Consider the following 19,308-nt stretch of genomic DNA (forward strand, 5'->3'; position numbering starts at 1 on the left):
GCAGAGTTTGCAAAACAAATGGCCACTAGATTAATTTAAATGATCATAATATCATTCTGTCACATGTCTACATTGTAGTTAACATTTTAATTGAAAAGGTTTTTGGGAAAGCCTTTCCATCATTTGCACCGCACACATACACACAGACGTGCATTCCTGTGCCGTTTCAGAAAGTTTATGGAAAATACAAATCACTGATGCATTTTGTGGCGAACTTGATAATGTCACAACGACTTGCGGGCAGTGGGTTCAGAACAACAACAACAAAAACTGTTTACAAAAAAATGGTATAACCCCACCCAAAAGGGCACTTGGTGAGTGGGAGGGCAAAGGGGCATGTGTTCTGCACAGGTATAACCCTATCTGTGCACATGCCTGGTCCTGTGTTGTCAGTAGGCACTCTGAGTCCCTGTCAAGAATTCAAAACAGGTGGTTAAGTGGTGAGAACTTAACTCCTGTTTTCAACTCCATACAGGGCAACAGTAGCCTACTGCCATTAGCCTGTGTGACAAGAGAGAAAGAGGCTTCTTTATGTTGAGTGGAGGGTAGGGGGGATGGGGGGATGACACTGACCTGCCTGTTCCTCTCATCCATAATCCTCGTGATCTGTATCTTCTTCCGGCCCATCTCTGCGTCTTGTTTGGTCTCTCTGACACCTCAAGAATATCAGAAAAACAACAGAGCTTGTCTTCTTTCCTTCACTCCTAGCACATTGTACAACACTCTACTTGGTTTTACTCTGTCCTTCTTGTGACCACACCACAATCTGCAGGAGAGAAAGAGAGAGAGAGATAGAAAGAAAGAGGAAAGAACAACATATTTGTTTTATTTAACCAGGCAAGTCAGTACAGAACAAATTCTTATTTTTACAATGGCGGCCTACCCCAGGCAACGCCTATGGGACTCCTGATCACGGCCGGTTATGATACAGGCCAGGATCGAACCAGGGTCTTTAGTGACCCCTGTTGCACTCATATGCAGTGCCTTAGACCGCACCACTCGGAAGCTAACATAACACTGAGTGATCTCTTCTCAGGCACATCAAAGCAGCCAAGGAGTCTGTATTCCATTCCCTGACACATACAGAGAGGATCTGAGAATGACCGGAGAACATGATGTCTCCTTATCTCCCCACATGCACTTACACAGCAGCTGGAGCCACTGGCAGAACACTTCAGTCTTTAAGGGGAAACTGCTTAGAAAATGCTAAACGCAATTGATATGTCCTTAGTGTTGAATAGGCCTGATTCAGAACCAATGAAAAGACTTTCAAAAGCATTTTAAACTTAATTGTGAAATTATGTTTTCCATTTGAAGTGAGAAATTACTGCATTGAGCTGTTATTGAAGTGCACCTTGCCATTTATGACTCCCAACCAAGTACATTTCTACTGGGTTTATCTTTCTTCGATCTTAAAGCCTAACAACCAGTAACAGGACGACAGAATCACAGAGCTTTAACTAATATACTTCTGCTTCACTCTTCCTTATCTGACCCAGGCTGCTCCCAGCTTTGCTCTTAAGATGATTAAGAGTGCACCTAGTCTCAGGTTGACATCCTCAGGTTTAAATCCTCTGAGGTGGATGAGGTAATTCCCACGTGAGGTGCTCTGTAACCTGCCAACCTGGCGACTGGTTCAGACCTTATGAACTCTGCCCTATAGCTGCTCCTCTGATCTAAGGGAAATACAGTGCCTTCGGAAAGTATTCAGACCCCTTGACTTTTTCCAAATTTCTGCAGCATTGAAGGTCCCCAAGAACACAGTGGCCTCCATCATTCTTAAATCGACATTTTTTTGGAACCACCAAGACTGTTCCTAGAGCTGGCTGCCCTGCCAAATTGAGCTATTGGAGGAAAGGGCCTTGGTCAGGGAGGTGACCAAGAACCCGATGGTCACTCTGACAAAACTCTAGAGCTCCTCTGTAGAGATGGGAGAACTTTCCAGAACGACAACCATCTCTGCAGCATTCAATCAGGCCTTTATGCTAGAGTGGCCAGACAGAAGCCAAAAGGCACATAAAGATTATCAGACCATGAGAAAAACCAAGATTGAACTCTTGACCACCAAAACTTCTCAGACCTGATGAAACCAAGATTGAACTCTTTAGCCTGAATGCCAAGAGTCACGTCTGGAGGAAACGTCTGGAGGAAACCTGGCACCATCCCTACGGTGAAGCATGGTTGTAGCAGCACCATGCTGTTGGGATGTTTTTCAGCAGCAGGGACTGGAAGACTAGTCAGGATCGAGGCAAAGTTGAATGGAGCAAAGTACAGAGAGATCTTGATGAAAACCTGCTCCAGAGCGCTCAGGACCTCAGACTGGGGCGAAGGTTCACCTTCCAACAGGACAACGACCCTAAGCACAGAGCCAAGACAGTCCAGGAGTGGCTTTGGGACAAGCCTCTGAATGTCCTTGAGTGGCCCAGCCAGAGCCTGGACTTGAACCCGATCAAACATCTCTGGAGAGACCTGAAAATAGCTGTGCAGCAACATTCTCCATCCAACCTGACAGAGCTTGAGAGGATTTTCAGAGAAGAATGGGAGAAACTCCCCAAATACAGGTGTGCCAAGCTTCTAGCGTCGTACCCAAGAAGAATTGATGCTGTAATCGCTGCCAAAGGTGCTTCAACAAAGTACTGAGTAAAGGGTCTGAATACTTATGTAAATGTTTTATTTCAGTTTTTTTTATTTGTAATAAATTAGCAAAAATGTTTTTTTTTAAACAACAACAGTTTTTGCTTTGTCATTATGGGCTAATGTGAGTAGATTGAAGAGGGGGAAGAAACTATTTAATACATTTTGGAATAAGACTATAACCTAACAAAATGTGGAAAATTTGAAGGGGTCTGAATACTTTCCGAAGGCACTGCATATACCTCTCGCTGGAGGAGCATTCATCACTGACACACAAAAAAAATGCATATACAACTACATTTCACCATAGAGCAGAACCTCTGAATAAAGTTAACGTTAGAGTATTCAGCCCACGTCCAGAGATACAGTCAGCATTACAGACTACTGTGTGGTTACACTTGAGAGCTGACTAACATCATGGGACCAGAAATGGCCAGTTCCAGTTGCATACAGTAATTTGGGGGTTTGTGACACTGGCATTATAGTGTCTGGCTGTCTGAATCTAACCTCCACTGTTAGGCAAACTCAACATGAGTTCACCGAGCCAACAACCCACGCATGGCTGTCCACAGTAAGGAAACTAACCACGTAAAAACCCATTAAGAATTTCCCTAAACCACATCACAACACACCAGTGAGAACGAGTGTACTTTTTCATTCACCGTTTCCAAATACTCATACTGACACTTTTTCTACTGGTGTGTCTATATGAGTGTTTGTCTGTCTGTCTCTTACTTTGAAAGTAAGTTATCTTGCTTGTCTTGACACTGTATTGTACAATTGTACAGTAGGCCTGAATCTATTGCCAGTAAAACACACACATTCCACCATGTCTCTAAACTGTGAGAGGATATGTCATAGCAGTGCAGGACAGTGCAGGTTCTTGTGGTGTAATGCCTTGTGTCATGACATTTCTGTTACATAAATATGAGATGACAAGCTGAGGCCCCTCAGACACCAGGTGTGCTACACTCCGCTTGGTACAGCCACTCTGAATAAATATATTTCCTTATTCTATCTGTAAACCTAGATTGACTTGCATCATTTTACTTGAATGAGAGTAATAATTAACACAGTACAAGTTGTTTGCCACTACAAAAATGCAGACCAATTTTATCCTAATAAAAGTTGTTGTGAATCCCAATGTAAAATCAACGCATAATAACTGGTGAATGTTAAGGCATACTTTACATTTTAGGCAAGTCACTTAAGGACAGATTCTTATTTACAATGTCTTGGTCAAGTGCAGAACAACATATTTTTACCTTGACAGCTCAGGGATTCTATCCAGCAACCTTTCGGTTACTGGCCCAACGCTCTAACCACTTGGCTATCTGCTGCCCCAAAAGAGAAACCAGATGGGAGACAGACAATCAACACCTTTACTGTTTTAATTTACTGTTTTAAACCTTTTCACATAACTGCCTACACAATCAAATTCAAAGTAAAAATTAAGTTAAACTTCATCCATAACTAAACTAAAAGAAATGCTTTTGGGTTGGTTAACTGCTTGATGGATGTGAAGTGAACAGGTGTAAGAGTTAGGTAGGTAGAGAGCAGAGTTATAGTCTTGACTGTGAGACCTGTCCTAATCTTGTTGGGTGACAGAGCAGAGCAGGGCAGGGCCGAGACAGCAGAGGGGATTAAAGTAGTGTAGTGGAGATATGTGGCCTATCAATTAATAGAGCTGATGGAACAGGTCGGAATGTTTGGCTTAACATGTTGAAAAACTATACTTTTTTCATATTTTAGGCACAGCAATACAATGTACACACGGCAGTAGGCCTACGAGTGAATGTTCCAAAATGCAATTTGCAGCAAACCACTGTTCTAAAATGTGCACCGCACATGCAAGTGGTTTCATGGACAGAGATGGAAATATGTGTTAGAAAGAGGGGGGACTTAGAGATGCAACTATCATGGGTTGCCAATTTGATTAGGATAATGCCTTTGGCTGCTAGACAATGAAAGGAAGTTTAAAGAAAAACTAAATGAACAGGACAACACATATGTGTAAGTCTTTATAAAAATAATTGCCTCCATGTTTCTACGGTGAGATTTTGTCTATATGCTACTTTGCAGCAAGGTAAGACATGCCTCCTAATGAGGTAAAACATTCAGGTTTCAGACAATTAAGGAACAAGAAAGATATAGCCATGGTAATGATAGGCCTAACTGTCTTCTGGTAGATGGAAAGACTCCCAAAAACATTCTCAGTTAAATGTTAAATAATAATGATATTTTGAGCTAAAGAAACACTACTAATCAAACAATAGTACTAATCAAACAATAGTACTATGTGCCTGCACACTGGAATAAAATGGTAACTACCCTCAAGTGTGGTTTAAGCATTGTTATGGACTTAGAACATACATACATAATTTGATGTTTTTCTGTAAAACAAAGAAAGTGTGACTAAGAATGAAAACCTGAAAAATTTGGTAAAATATGACTGAGTTTATCTGTTTCAATAGTAGGCCTACTACAGAATGGGCCTACTGCACAGAACAGCTTGGGTTGGCCTGACTGTCTTCAGTTTATCTGTTTCAATAGTAGGCCTACTACAGAATGAGCCTACTGCACAGAACCGCTTGGGTTGGCCTGACTGTCTTCAGTTTATCTGTTTCAATAGTAGGCCTACTACAGAATGAGCCTACTGCACAGAACCGCTTGGGTTGGCCTGACTGTCTTCAGTTTATCTGTTTCAATAGTAGGCCTACTACAGAATGAGCCTACTGCACAGAACAGCTTGGGTTGGCCTGACTGGGAAAGATATGGGATTCATCATTTTAGGTCATTCAGAGTGTATGTCACTGTTTCTCATATAATCTTTCACACAGGGTGCCTTTCCTTTGCCAGGGGTGCCATTTGGAAAGAATTTGGCAAAATTAGAGTATACCCACTTCTCCAGGCACCACTACACCAATGGCTAGCGCTAGTTGGCTGTACATGCACCTAAACTTCTGTATTTTTCAACCTAAATCTTGTTCTCCATCCTCTTTTTAAATAATGAGCCAACATGTTTTCAGCACATTAATTTCCATCACTGATCCAAACTCATTTTCTCATGTTCTCGTTTGTCTCTCTGCAGAAGACATACTGTATAGTGAGAAATATGTTTGGAACATCAAATCGGAAGTAAAATCGCAGTCTCGAATCGCAATATACATAGAATTGTAAGAATCGCAATACATATCAACTTGGCACCTAAGTATCGTGATAATATCATATCATGAGGTCCCTGGCAATTCCCAGCCCTACTATCTACAGTTGAAGTCGGAAGTTTAAATACACTTAGGTTGGAGTCAATAAAACTCGTTTTTCAACCACTCCACAAATTTCTTGTTAACAAACTCTAGTTTTGGCAAGTCGGTTAGGACATCTACTTTGTGCATGACACAAGTAATTTTTCCAACAATTGTTTACAGACAGATTATTTCACTTATAAATCACTGCATCACAATTCCAGTAGGTCAGAAGTTTACATACACAGTTGACTGCGCCTTTAATCAGCTTGGAAAATTCCAAAAGATTATTTCATGGCTTTAGAAGCTTCTGATAGGCTAATTTACATAATTTGAGTCAATTGGAGGCGCACCTGTGGATGTATTTCAAGGCATACCTTCAAACTCAGGTACTCTTTGCTTGACATCATGGGAAAATCAAAAGAAATCAGCCAAGACCCCATAAAAAAATGGTTGACCTATACAAGTCTGGTTCATCCTTGGGAGCAATTTCCAAATGCCTGGAAGTACCACGTTCATCTGTACAAACAATAGAACGTAAGTATAAACACCATGGAACCACACAGCCGTCATACCACTCAGGAAGGAGACACGTTCTGTCTCCTAGAGATGAACGTACTTTCATGTTAAAAGTGCAAATCATTCCCAGAACAACAGCAAAGGACCTTGTGAAGATACTGGAGGAAAGAGGTACAAAAGTATCTATATCCACAGTAAAATTTGTCCTATATCGACATAATCTGAAAGGCCGCACAGCAAGGAAGAAGCCACTGCTCCAATACCGCCATAAAAAGCCAGACTACGTTTTGCAACTGCACATGGGGACAAAGATCATACTTTTTGGAGAAATGTCCTCTGGTCTGATGACACAAAAATTGAACTCTTAAACTGGCAATTAAGACCATCGTTATGTTTGGAGGAAAAACGGGAAGGCTTGCAAGCCGAAGAACACCATCCCAAGCGTGAAGCACGGGGGTGGCAGCATCATGTTGTGGGGGTGCTTTGCTGCAGGAGGGACTGGTGCACTTCACAAAATAGATGGTGTCACGAGGGAGGAAAATGTTTTGAAGCAACATCTCAAGACATCAGTCAGGAAGTTAAAGTTGAGTCGCAAATGGATCTTCCAAATGGACAATGACCCCAAATATACTTCCAAAGTTGTGGCAAAATGGCGTAAGGACAACAAAGTCAAGGTATTGGAGTGACCATCACAAAGCCCTGACCTCAATCATATAGATAATGTGGGGGCAGAACTGAAAAAGCATGTGCAAGCAAGGAGGTCTACAAACCTGTTACACCAGCTCTGTCTGGAGGAATGGGCCAAAATTCACTCAACTTATTGTGGGAAGCTTGTGGAAGGCTACCCGAAACGTTTGACCCAAGTAAAACAATTAAAAGGCAATGCTACCAAATACTAATTGAGTGTATGTAAACTTCTGACCCACTAGGAATGTGATGAAAGAAATTAAAGCTGAAATAAATTATTCTCTCTACTATTATTCTGACATTTCACATTCTTAAAATAAAGTGGTGATCCTAACTCACCTACGACAGGGAATGTTTACTAGGATTAATGTCAGGAATTGTGAAAAACTGAGTTTAAATTTAGTTGTCTAAGGTGTATGTAAACTTTCCGACTTCCACTGTAACTTTTTAACTTTTTAACTACAGTTAAAAAGCATTGGATTGGTGTAAACATGGGCGAGAGAGTTTCTTAACAACATCTTTTTTTTCACATTGAGTGACATCACATTGAGTGATGTTTTATTTATTTTGTTTTTTATTTCACCTTTATTTAACCAGGTAGGCTAGTTGAGAACAAGTTCTCATTTGCAACTGCGACCTGGCCAAGATAAAGCAAAGCAGTTCGACACATACAACAACACAGAATTACACATCGAATAAACAAACATACAATCAAAAATACAGAAGAAAAATCTATATACAGCATGTGCAAATGAGGTAGGATAAGAGAGGTAAGGAAAAAAATAGGCTATGGTGGCAAATTAAATACAATATACCAATTAAAACACTGGAATGGTAGGATGTGCAGAAGATGAATGTGCAAGTTGAGATACTGGGGTGCAAAAGAGCAAGATAAATAAATAAATAAATAAATAAATACAGTAAGGGGATGAGGTTGATTGGATGAGCTATTTACAGATGATCTATGTACAGGTGCAGTGATCTGTGAGCTGCTCTGACAGATGGTGCATAAAGCTAGTGAGGGGTGTAAGAGTCTCCAGCTTCAGAGATTTTTGCAGTTCGATCCAGTCATTGGCAGCAGAGAGCTGGAAGGATAGGCGGCCAAAGGAAGAATTGGCTTTCGGGGTGACCTGTGCTGCTGGAGCGCGTGCTACGGGTGGGTGCGGCTATGGTGACCAGTGAGCCGAGATAAGTCTTGGAGCCAGTGGGTTTGGCGACGAGTATGAAGCGAGGGTCAGCCAACACTGGAGGGTAGTATATGGGGCTTTGGTGACAAAATGGATGGCACTGTGATAGACTGCATCCAATTTGTTGAATAGAGTGTTGGAGGCTATTTTGTAAATGACATCGCCGAAGTCGAGGATCAGTAGGATGGTCAGTTTTACGAGGATATATTTGGCAGCATGAGTGAAGGATTCTTTGTTGCAAAATAGAAAGTCGATTCTAGATTTAATTTTGGATTTGAGAGGTTTAATGTGAGTCTGGAAGAAGAGCTTACAGTATAACCAGTCACCTAGGTATTTGTAGTTGTCCACATATACTAAGTCAGAACCGTAGTGATGCTGGACGGGCGGGCAGGTGCGGGCAGTGATTGGTTGAAGAGTATGCATTTAGTTTTACTTGCCACAGAAGGTGAGTTGTATGGCATTGAAGCTCATCTGGAGGTTAGGTAACACAGTGTCTAATGAAGGGCCAGAGGTATACAGAATGGTGTCATCTGCATAGAGGTGGATCAAAGAATCACCAGCAGCGAGAGTGACATCATTGATGTATACAGAGAAGAGTCGGCCCGAGAATTGAACCCTGTGGCACGCCCATAGAGACTGGCAGAGGTCCGGACAAAAGGCCGAAATGGTCGGTAATCTGTTTGTTAACTTGGCATTCAAAGACCTTAGAAAGGCAGGGTAGAATAGATATAGGTCTGTAGCAGTTTGGGTCTAGAGTGTCTCCTGCTTTGAAGAGGGGGATGACCGCGGCAGCTTTCCAAACTATGGTAATCTCATACGATACTAAAGAGAGGTTGAACAGGCTAGTAATATGGGTTGCAATAATTTCTGCAGATAATTTTAGAAAGAGAGGGTCCAGATTTTCTAGCCCGGCTGATTTTTAGGGGTCCAGATTTTGCAGCTCTTTCAGAACATCAGCTATCTGGATTTGGGTTAAGGAGAAGTGGGGGAGGTTTGGGCGAGTTTCTGTGGGGAGTGCAGGGCTGTTGACCGGGGTACGGGAAGCCAGGTGGAAAGCATGGCCAGCCACAGAAAAATGCTTCTTGAAATTCTCACTTATTGTGGATTTATCGGTGGTGACAGTGTTTCCTTGCCTCAGTGCAGTGGGCAGCTGGGAGGAGGTGCTCTGATTCTCCATGGAATTTACAGTGTCCCAGAACTTTTTTGAGTTTGTACTACAGGATGCAAAACTCTGTTTGAAAAAGCTAGCCTTAGCTTACCTAACTGCCTGTGTATATTGGTTCCTAACTTCACTGAAAAGTTGCATATCATGGGGGCTATTCGATGCTAATGGAGAATGCCACAGGATGTTTTTGTGCTGGTCAAGGGCAGACAGGTCTGGAGTGAACCAAGGGCTAGATCTATTCCTAGTTCTACATTTTTTGAATGGAGCATGCTTATTTAAGATGGTGAGGAAGGCACTTATAAAGAATAACCAGGCATCCTCTACTGACGGGATGAGGTCAATGTCATTCCAGGATACCCCGGCATGTTCGATTAGAAAGGCCTGTTCGCTGAAGTGTTTTAGGGAGCGTTTGACAGTGATGAGGGGTGGTCGTTTGACCGCAGACCCATTACGGATGCCGGCAATGAGGCAGTGATTGCTGATTGTGTATTTGGAGGGCGAGTTAGTTAGGATGATATCTATAAGGGTGCCCGTATTTACGGATTTGGGGTTGTACCTGGTAGGTTCATTGATAATTTGTGTGAGATTGAGGGCATCAAGCTTAGATTGTAGGATGGCCGGGGTGTTAAGCATGCCCCCGTTTAGGTCCACCTAGCAGCACGAGCTCAGAAGATTGATGGGGGGGCAATCAATTCACATATGGTGTCCAGGGCACAGCTGGGGGCAGAGGGTGGTCTTTAGCAAGCGGCACCGGTGAGAGACTTGTTTCTGGAAAGGTGAATTGTTAGAAGTAGAAGCTCGAATTGTTTTGGTACAGACCTGGATAGTAAGACAGAACTCTGCAGGCTATCTCTGCAGTAGATTGCAACACCGCCCCCTTTGGCAGTTCTAGCTTGGCGGAAAATGTTATAGTTAGGGATGGAAATTTCAGTGTTTTTGGTGGTTTTCCTAAGCCAGAATTCAGACACGGCTAAGACGTCCGCGTTGGCAGAATGTGCTAAAGCAGTGAATAAAGCAATCTTAGGGAGTAGGCTTCTAATGTTAACATACATGAAACCAAGGCTTTTACGATTACAGAGGTCAACAAATGAGAGCACCTGGGGAGTAGGAGTGTAGCTAGGCATTGCAGATCCTGGATTAACCTCTACATCACCAGAGGAACAGACGAGAAGTAGGATAAGGGTATGGCTAAAGGCTATAAGAACTGGCCGTCTAGCACGTTCGGAACAGAGAGTAAAAGGGAGCAGGTTACTGGGCACGATAGCATAGATTCAAGGCATAATGTACAGACAAAGGTATGGTAGGAAGAGAGTACATTGGAGGTAAACCTAGGCAATGAGTAATGATTAGAGAGATATAGTCACGAGAGACGTTTAAACCAGGTGATGTCATCGCATATGTGGGAGGTGGTACAACATGGTTGGTTAAGGCATATTGAGCTGGGCTAGAGGCTCTACAGTGAAATAAGACAGTAATCACTAACCAGGACAGTAATGGACAAGGCATATTGATATTAGGGAAAGGCATGCGTAGCCAGGTAATTGTATGGGTAGTTGGCTTGTTGGTGCTTGCTCCAGGCTAGTTGGTGCTTGCTCTGGGATGGAAACATTTTCCAGGAGTAGTCAACCCGGCTTGCGGTTAGCTAGTTGCCATGATCCAGATGAAAAGGTTCAGAGTTTGCGGTAGCAATCCGATGATATGGAGAGAAAAATAGGTCCAGTATGCTCTGATTTGAAACGCGTTGTACGAACTGGTGAGAGATTTCTGAGCTAAAGGTTAGCTGATGACCACTAGCAGGGGTTAGCTGACTGATAGCTGATAGCTGGTAGCTAGTTAGCTAGCTAGCTTCAGTTGAAGTATTCCAGTTCAGTCCAGGTAAATATAAATACTTTAGGAAAAAAAACAGATCAACACCACATTGGGTGAGGCAGGTTGCAGGAGAGTATTTTGAAGTTGAGGTTTAGGAAAAATCTTAAAAAGAATGCGAAGAAAAATAAAAAAATATATACATACATGGAAAGAGACAAGACAAGAGACATAGACGTCTGACTGCTACTCCATCTTGGAAATGTGACGAACTTCCCACTCTGTCTGTTGTATTCTTTCTCTTTGCTCTTGGGCGGAGCCGAGAGGGTCGTCAGCGACATGGGACACCTCTTCCCCATTCATTGAGGAGACTCTCTCCATGCAGACGCACTGTTAGAATTTGGTTGTGGCATTTTTGTGTGTTTGCTTGCTTTGGCACCTTTCAACACCGTTCATTATCACATTTATGCACGCAACCACTCACTTACACTACTGATTACTGACTATTGTTAATTGTATTTACGTTACATCAGTTAATTATATTTTTGTTATTCCAAATCTCCATGTTGTCTCCCTTTTTTTTACGGACCTCGAGCCGGTTCGTGACAAGTGGGGACTCATCCGGGATTTTGAAGGTATTGTGTTTGGGAGAAAATGTGGAGTTCATGTGTTTGAATCTTTTGTTACAGATTTTTCTGGAGTAATGTTTGGTAGGCCCAGTATTGGTTGTCTTTGTTTGGTAAACTTGCCACTGCGGTGGATAGTTGGTTGTGTGCTGTGTTGGAGAGAGTACATTGGTTAGTTTCCAGGCCCCTGCTAAGGTTGGAGACTCTTGCTCTACTCGCTGTTGGGACATTGGTCTGAGGAGGTGAGTACAATCGGCTGTGTACCTCAGTGGGAGATTTGGGTAGGGTAGTGACACTTGCTACCCGGCGCTAAAGCCTTTCTTTTTCCCGTTAGGTTTAGTGACGTGTTTCACTTTGGAATACGTTGGGCATGGTTATTTTGTTATTTTTGTGTGGTGTCTGGACTGAGCAGTTGTCTCGGGTGCACATCTGTGGCTTGGGGGAATCTGCCAGCATGATGAGTGTTTGTTTTTTTTCCTTGCCAGCGGGCTACAGTGCGTAATTACCCACCGCAAATCCGTACGAAGACTATGGTTGAGTTATTGTTGATTTTGGGGAAGCTCCATATATATCTTTATCTTCTGTGGTGCCCAGTGTGATTGTCATTTCTCTTGTTGTGGTCTGGTGCGCTCAGCATAGGGGAAGAGAGAGAATTTCTTTATTGTATTTACTTGTGACTATGGTGTCTAATGTAGATGAGTTAATTCGCTTTCCATCAGAGGAACTGTTAGAATTATGTACTGAAGATCAGCTGTTGAAGATTGCTGAACACTACAAGATTGAACTTAGTGCTAAAAGTCTAAAATTCTGTTAGGTTGATATTGAAAGCCAATCTGATGGAAAGTGTTATTCTTGAAGTTACCACTGGGGCATCCTCTGCGGAGGACTAGCCGTCTCCCCGTTTCGTGATCATGTAAAGTATGAAAAGGAATTGGCATTTAAACAGGATTTGGAGTGTGCAAAAATCAAGTTGCTACCAGAGCGGCTACAGTTGGTTAGGGAAGGAAAGCTCTCAGGGGAAAGTTTGCTCTGGGAAGATTTCTTCTTTCCTCTTAACCTCTTGAAGCTAGGGGGCACAATTTTTATGTTTGGAAAAATAAGGTTCCCAAAGTAAACGGCCTATTTCTCAGGACCAGATGCTAGAATATGCATATAATTGACAGATTAGGATAGAAAACACTCTAAAGTTTCCAAAACTGTAAACCTGATTCCTTTTTCTGTGGCTTCCCTAAGGTGTCAACAGTCTTTAGACATAGTTTCAGGCTTTTATTTTGAAAAATGAGCGTGAAGGATCACATTGCGTAAGTGGAGAGGTGGGGGCCTCAGAGTGAGTTTGTGCGCAATTGAGTAAAGCCGCCATTGTTACTCGCGCTGTTATGAAAAAAGCTACACACTCGGTTGATATATTATCAAATATATATTTTAAAAACTACCTGAGAAATGATTATAAAAAATGTTTGGCATGTTTCTGTGGACTTTATGAAGACTATTTGCTGTGTAACTTGGAGTCTTGTGAGTGAAAACATCTGAAGATCATCAAAGGTGAACGGTTCATTTGATTGCTTTTCTGATTTTTGTGACCAAGCTTCCTGATGCTAAGTGTACATAATGCTATGCTAAGATATCGATAAACTAACACAAACGCTTGGATTGCTTTCGCTGTAAAGCATCATTTCTAAATCTGAGACACCCTTCATTATCACATTTATGCACACAACCACTCACTTACACCACTGACAAACAGTAAAAAATATATTTTTTTGTCATACACGTGGTACAGTATATGATATACCACGGCTTTCAGCCAATCAGCATTCAGTCCTCGAACCACCCGGTTTATAATTGAAAATAATGCCACTGATTAGATGCTTTAAAAAAAATTGGCTATTTCTGTTGAACCATATGGTCTATCTACTAGAAACTCATTGACAAAATGATTTTATATATGAATACTTTTTTTATTCAAGTATAAATTACCAAAGTTATAATAGATTGCCTTGGATTTTCTGTTAATTACCAAAATTACTGAAGATTCCAGTAAATTTGGTAAATTACCGGTAGCTTTGCAATCCAAACTGCAGTTCAATAAAACTAGCAAATCAGGTCTGAAAACTAACTGAAACTAAAAAAGAATTTCAAATAAAAATAGAAAAACTAGGATAAATAAAAAAGAACGAATATAAAAACACAAAACTATAATAACCTTGCACTCCAGGCCAATACAACAATTTGATCCATAAGGTGAGGTAAACTGAACTCTCCCTTTAAAGCATTACTCAATGCTAATGATGCTTGATAGGATGATTCTGTCCATTTAACCTTGCTTAAGAATGTAAACATATATATATCACCATGTACTCTTTAGAAGACCTCGATAATGTACACCTGGACCACTGTGTCTTTAAACCGGTCCAGCAATTCTGAAAGGTTGCTTCCCAAACATATGCACCACAGAGATCAATGTACAGTGAATATGTCTCGACGGAGACCACATCAGGCTGACATCAAAATCAATACGAGCTACATGTCCCACAGAATGTCCAGATGAAACCAAGCCTCACTCACGACTACCATCTGAGTGTAGTGAATGAAGCTGTTAAAATAGTGGAACGATATTGTGCATTGTTTAGTTTAAAAAGCCCCTGTAGATCCTTGGTATTCATCTAAGTTGGAGTGATGTTTGACCACTTTTGTTGTGTGTTACTGTTTGTGTGAGAGACAGGCCCAGAGAGGCAAGCCCAGTAGCAGCCACTCTCCATCTCTCTGTCCCCTCCTCCCTCCCGTGAGACAGGCCTCTGGAACACGGGGAGGGTTGGTGACGGGGTCGGCCCTTTCACACTCAATAAAACATAGTCCACTACCACTGTAATTACTGAATACAGCACATCCGCCTCCCTCACTCTTTCGCTCTCAGTCAGTAAGTCTGAATAAGCTCTGCACGTATGCCTAGTATTACTTAACCTTAAAATACATCTCGCAATGCTGGCAAACACAAAATATGACATCCTACATGGTTTATTTCATAAAAAAGGATGAGAACAGGAGCTATTATTGACCCTGTTGTTGACCATGTTATTATGCTGTTATCAACTACAACACAATAGTCTAAAACTTACATCCAGAGCATGATGTGGTTACAATGATCTATATAAACTTAAAGCCAAGAAAAACATCTAATACTTTGAATGTTCAGCTCTTCCTTGCTTAAGACTCTGTACTTTCAAACATGTACTGTGCTGTCTGTCTAACTGAGTGTTTAATATGAGGAAAGCCGAAAGCCTTCCCTATTTCCCTTATTCCTCTGACTGTGATGGACATCAGTCAAAGTCCTGAGCATAGCCATGACAGTTGTGCTTCCTGTGTGTGATGACCTCATTTGACTATCCTACCACAGGGCCAGGCCACAGCATGAGCAGACAAGACTCAACCTCCTGCCTCTCTACGTCCTGTTTTTCAGGACCCCTCTAAATGCCCACTGCAGGGGAGGTAAAGAAAAAAATGGAGGGAGAGAAAAAAGGGAAAGAGTGTGCCTTGGGGACACCCTTCCTCTCTGATCCCTCTGCTTGTTACCTTCCTGACTGTAAGTCTGAGACTAAACAACAACACTACTCCATCTCCTGTTGATTCTCTCCGTGTGTTTATTATATTTACAGTACATGGCCATTAGACAGGCTGGACAGGCACATGCTGCCACACCAAGCACACAACCACTTTCTATTCTTTTAGACGTCAGTACTTTCCTTGTTTTGGCCAATACGGATAATGATTTGAAACATAACCTGAGTTACATAATGATGAGTTATGCAAGTTCATACATAACAAGAAAACAGCCATGTAAAACAGTATAAATATTAAATTCAACTCCAAAACTTGAAAGTGTAAGGAAATGGCTCAGTTCCAGTTTGTAAGGCCTTAAGCGGAGTGGGACATAGAGCAAAGAAAACCCTCACGGTTCTGCTGCTTAATTTCAATGAGACCCTGACATAAGTGCGTTAAGAAATGAACACCCCAACTCTTTGTTCTTCCTGTCATCAGGCTGTGCTGTACCTGTAAATGGGGCTGTTGGCCTGGGGGCGAGTGGAGGCGAGCCAGCCTCTCTCTCCTGCTCCTACACTTCCCTTTGTGATTGCACACTTATCTCCCATTCCAGCAGAGCAGGGAGACGGAGGATTGTGGTCCCAGAAGAAGCACCACTAGTGTTAATGTCTCCTGATGCTAATCTGACACAAGGCTGATCCTTCACAAACCACTTTCTCCATTCCTCTCTCTCCTTCTTTTTCCTTCTCCCTCTGTCTCCCTCATCTATCTCCCTTTCTCCCACTCCCCCATCTCTCACCCTCTCTATCTCCCTCGTATCTCTCTCTTTCGCTCTCTCACTCTGTACATTCCCTCACCTCTGTTTCCAAGGCAACTAATGAGATATTAATAAGATCTACCAAAGGGCTGTGTGAACAAAAATTAGTGGGAAATAGGCTTTGAGAAAAAGAGGGAGAGCTGCTTCCCTTGTGAGTTAAATAAAATGCTTTAAATATGTGCTCGTATTGGACTTTCTACAGCCTGTAAACTTTATTTGTAAAACATTTATTGGGGTGACATTATCTTCCTAGAAAATGACTTGAAAAACAGTACTGAGAAGCTAAAACAATAACTATATGAGGGCCATGACTGTTATAAAGAAATGTCATTTCCACAAAACATAAACCTATGGAGTGAACTGAAATATGTAGATATTTTCTACATGGTCATTAAGTTTAAAATGAATTGCTTGGCTTAAGATTTAGATTTTTAAAAAGCATGAATGCTATACTCTGAAGAGGTTTGCAATATACTGTTATTTCAATTGTGAAGAAAACAACATTTGACTTGCAAATCTCACCAAATGATAACTCCTAGGAACCATTGTGTGAACAATGAGTTTAAACCCACACCCTTTGAAATAGCTATGATATGTTGAACCACTAAAAGCTATGTGAGAAAACACATAATGAAAATGTTACATTGAGTAATGGCTTTATGTCACTGACGGAATGAAGGGTGAATGTGTTTTTTTATAGATGACCTCGAGATACCAACAGACAATAGAAAGTATTTTCCTTTGTTTATTTCAATGAATAGTTATACTCAAGTAGGGCTTGTTATGATGTTAGTAGATCCAGCCCTGACATACTGTACATTGGTAATTCAAGTCAGAGTTCAACAAGGGTTGAACAGTGACTCACAAACATTCCAGAGCATGTTCTGCATAGCTTGCATAGTAAACAATAATGGTTTATTGAGCTTATGGCTACTGGGGCATGGCAATGCTTCTCCACTTTTATAACTATTTTAGCATGCATTTTAGACCTACCTTGATCAAGTTGATAAAAAAAGAAATCCATTGACATGTATGGGTGTGTGACTTGTAGGCGACAATGATGCAAAGGTTAGCGTTTTTCATCATGAATCTTGCTCTGAGTGTTTGTGTTGAGGAGTCAAATCAAAGCAGGCCAGGCTGCGAGTGGTTAATCTCTCCAAATGATGACTCTTACCTCAATCCAACTCTCCACTGACCCAGCTGTAATCCCTCATTGGAACAACGCAAGTTCAAACCATGATCCATCCTGCTAGCACCCAACTCTGGCTGGGAAGATGGAGCTACAGACAGCGGCACGCAGAGACAAAGATACTTATCACCTCCACAATGACATCATCAGGAAAACCCCACTGGATCAACTGAATATTCTCTTGGGGAAATTAGCTTTAGACCCCCACATCATACATCATCCATCAATAACCTGGGAGACAAATGCAAAAAACGTAGCTCTTTAGGAGAGAGCACAATAACAGAACATACACCCTTGCCAATCACTACAGGTATCCTATTGTTACTTTTTAATGTATTCCTCTATTGCATGCTGAAATCAGCTGAATTGAGAAGGTTTCAAAGGTATGGTAAGGTTTGGATAATAGGCTAAATCTTCAGAAATATAAAGGACATCAGATGCTGACAGTGAAACTGAGCGCTAGCAGACAGACACCCTCACTCTCAGTCACACAGTAATGTCAGGGGATGAGAGGACTATGCAAGGTGACTTTGACAAAATGCCTTGGGGTCCATGAGAGAATTCCATTGAAGTGACTTTAATATGGCATTTGTTTCTCATTTATCACCATATTGAGTCCGACAAACCTGTATGATGGAACCAGCAGGAAGAACAAAACCAATACACATTTTCCTCTGGCTTGAAGGCATAGTGAGAAGAATCTGAGGCCAGTAAGACAACTGCAACAAGCTGGAGATACAGTGTACTGTAATCACTGCCAACATGTATGTACACTCTAGCAGACAGAGCCAGTTACACTGTACTGTTCAGGTAACTTCTACTGACAGTGCAGTGAAGTTCAGACTTTGTAACTTCACAGTCTAAACAGATGTTGTTGTGCTGGAGTTTGTGTGTGTGAGTATGTGAGTGCACATGTGTTTCTGTGTGAACTTAAATGGAGAGGAAACGGATAAATGGATAAAACCTTGAGATGGATTTGAGGAAGAGTTCTCCCCCCTGCCAGCCCCGGTACGCTGGTTGTGTGCAGTAGTCGCAGCGTTGTAACATAATTACTGCTGGGACAATTCTATTCCCAATGATCCATTTGTGTCAATCAAGTTTTCGAGCCTAGCGAATGAATGGATTCTCAGTTTCTCAAGGATAAAGAGATGACCCTCTCCTTACTGGTATATCCATTTCATGTGCAGAGGCCACTCTCCTTCACAAGGTTTGTCTCATTATGCTAATAGTTGTACAAGTTTAAGCATGTAGAAACGGATGCAAGCTTGGATTATTCTTGATTAAAAAGATCTGGTTTTGGCAATTGAGAAATGCATGATGTACATTAATGCTATCCTAAATTATACTGGCATTGGCAATTTTCCATCAATAGTCAACAAACCACAGGCTAAACCCAAACAATATGCAAGTATATTCACTTGAATATGTTGCTGTTCTTAGATGAAGCCCCAAATGTAATATTGTTCCATCATCCTTAATACCTTGTTATGTGATAGTCAGTAATCACTTCTAATCAACCAAAATGTTATATTCTACTGCAAAAAAATTACTAAAGTGTCTAACTACTTACATCAAATTAACTACTCACATAAGATTTTAGGGCTCCCGAGTGACACAGCGGTCTAAGGCACTGCATCTTGTAGAGTTTCAGTGCTAGAGGCATCACTACAGACCCTGGTTCGATCCTGGGGTGTATCACAACTGGTTGTGATTGGGAGTCCCAAAGGGTGCGGCCGGGGTAGGCCGTCATTGTAAAATAAGAATTTGTTCTTAACTGACTTGCCTAGTTAAATTTAAAAAATAAACCGTAACAGCCACTTAATGTCTCGGAGCCAAAACCTCTCTCCAAAAACATTTTATCACCAACATCTCTTATGACAGTACGCCAATTTTACC

At 41.6% G+C, this 19,308-nt stretch overlaps 1 protein-coding gene across 9 annotated transcripts in view; it reads right to left on the reverse strand.

Moving 5' to 3' along the window:
- LOC118401239 (myocyte-specific enhancer factor 2A-like) overlaps positions 1-19,308 on the reverse strand; it is a 120,701-nt gene that overhangs the window by 85,800 nt on the left and 15,593 nt on the right. For all 9 annotated transcript variants that reach the window (XM_035798594.2, XM_035798592.2, XM_035798587.2 and 6 more), the window contains one exon: positions 574-766. In XM_035798594.2, coding sequence (XP_035654487.1) covers positions 574-627 — 54 coding nt within the window. In that variant the 5' untranslated portion in view covers positions 628-766. The remainder of the gene's footprint in view (positions 1-573; positions 767-19,308) is intronic.

Source organism: Oncorhynchus keta, chromosome 22, assembly GCF_023373465.1.
Source record: "Oncorhynchus keta strain PuntledgeMale-10-30-2019 chromosome 22, Oket_V2, whole genome shotgun sequence".
Classification (NCBI taxonomy): Eukaryota; Metazoa; Chordata; class Actinopteri; order Salmoniformes; family Salmonidae; genus Oncorhynchus; species Oncorhynchus keta.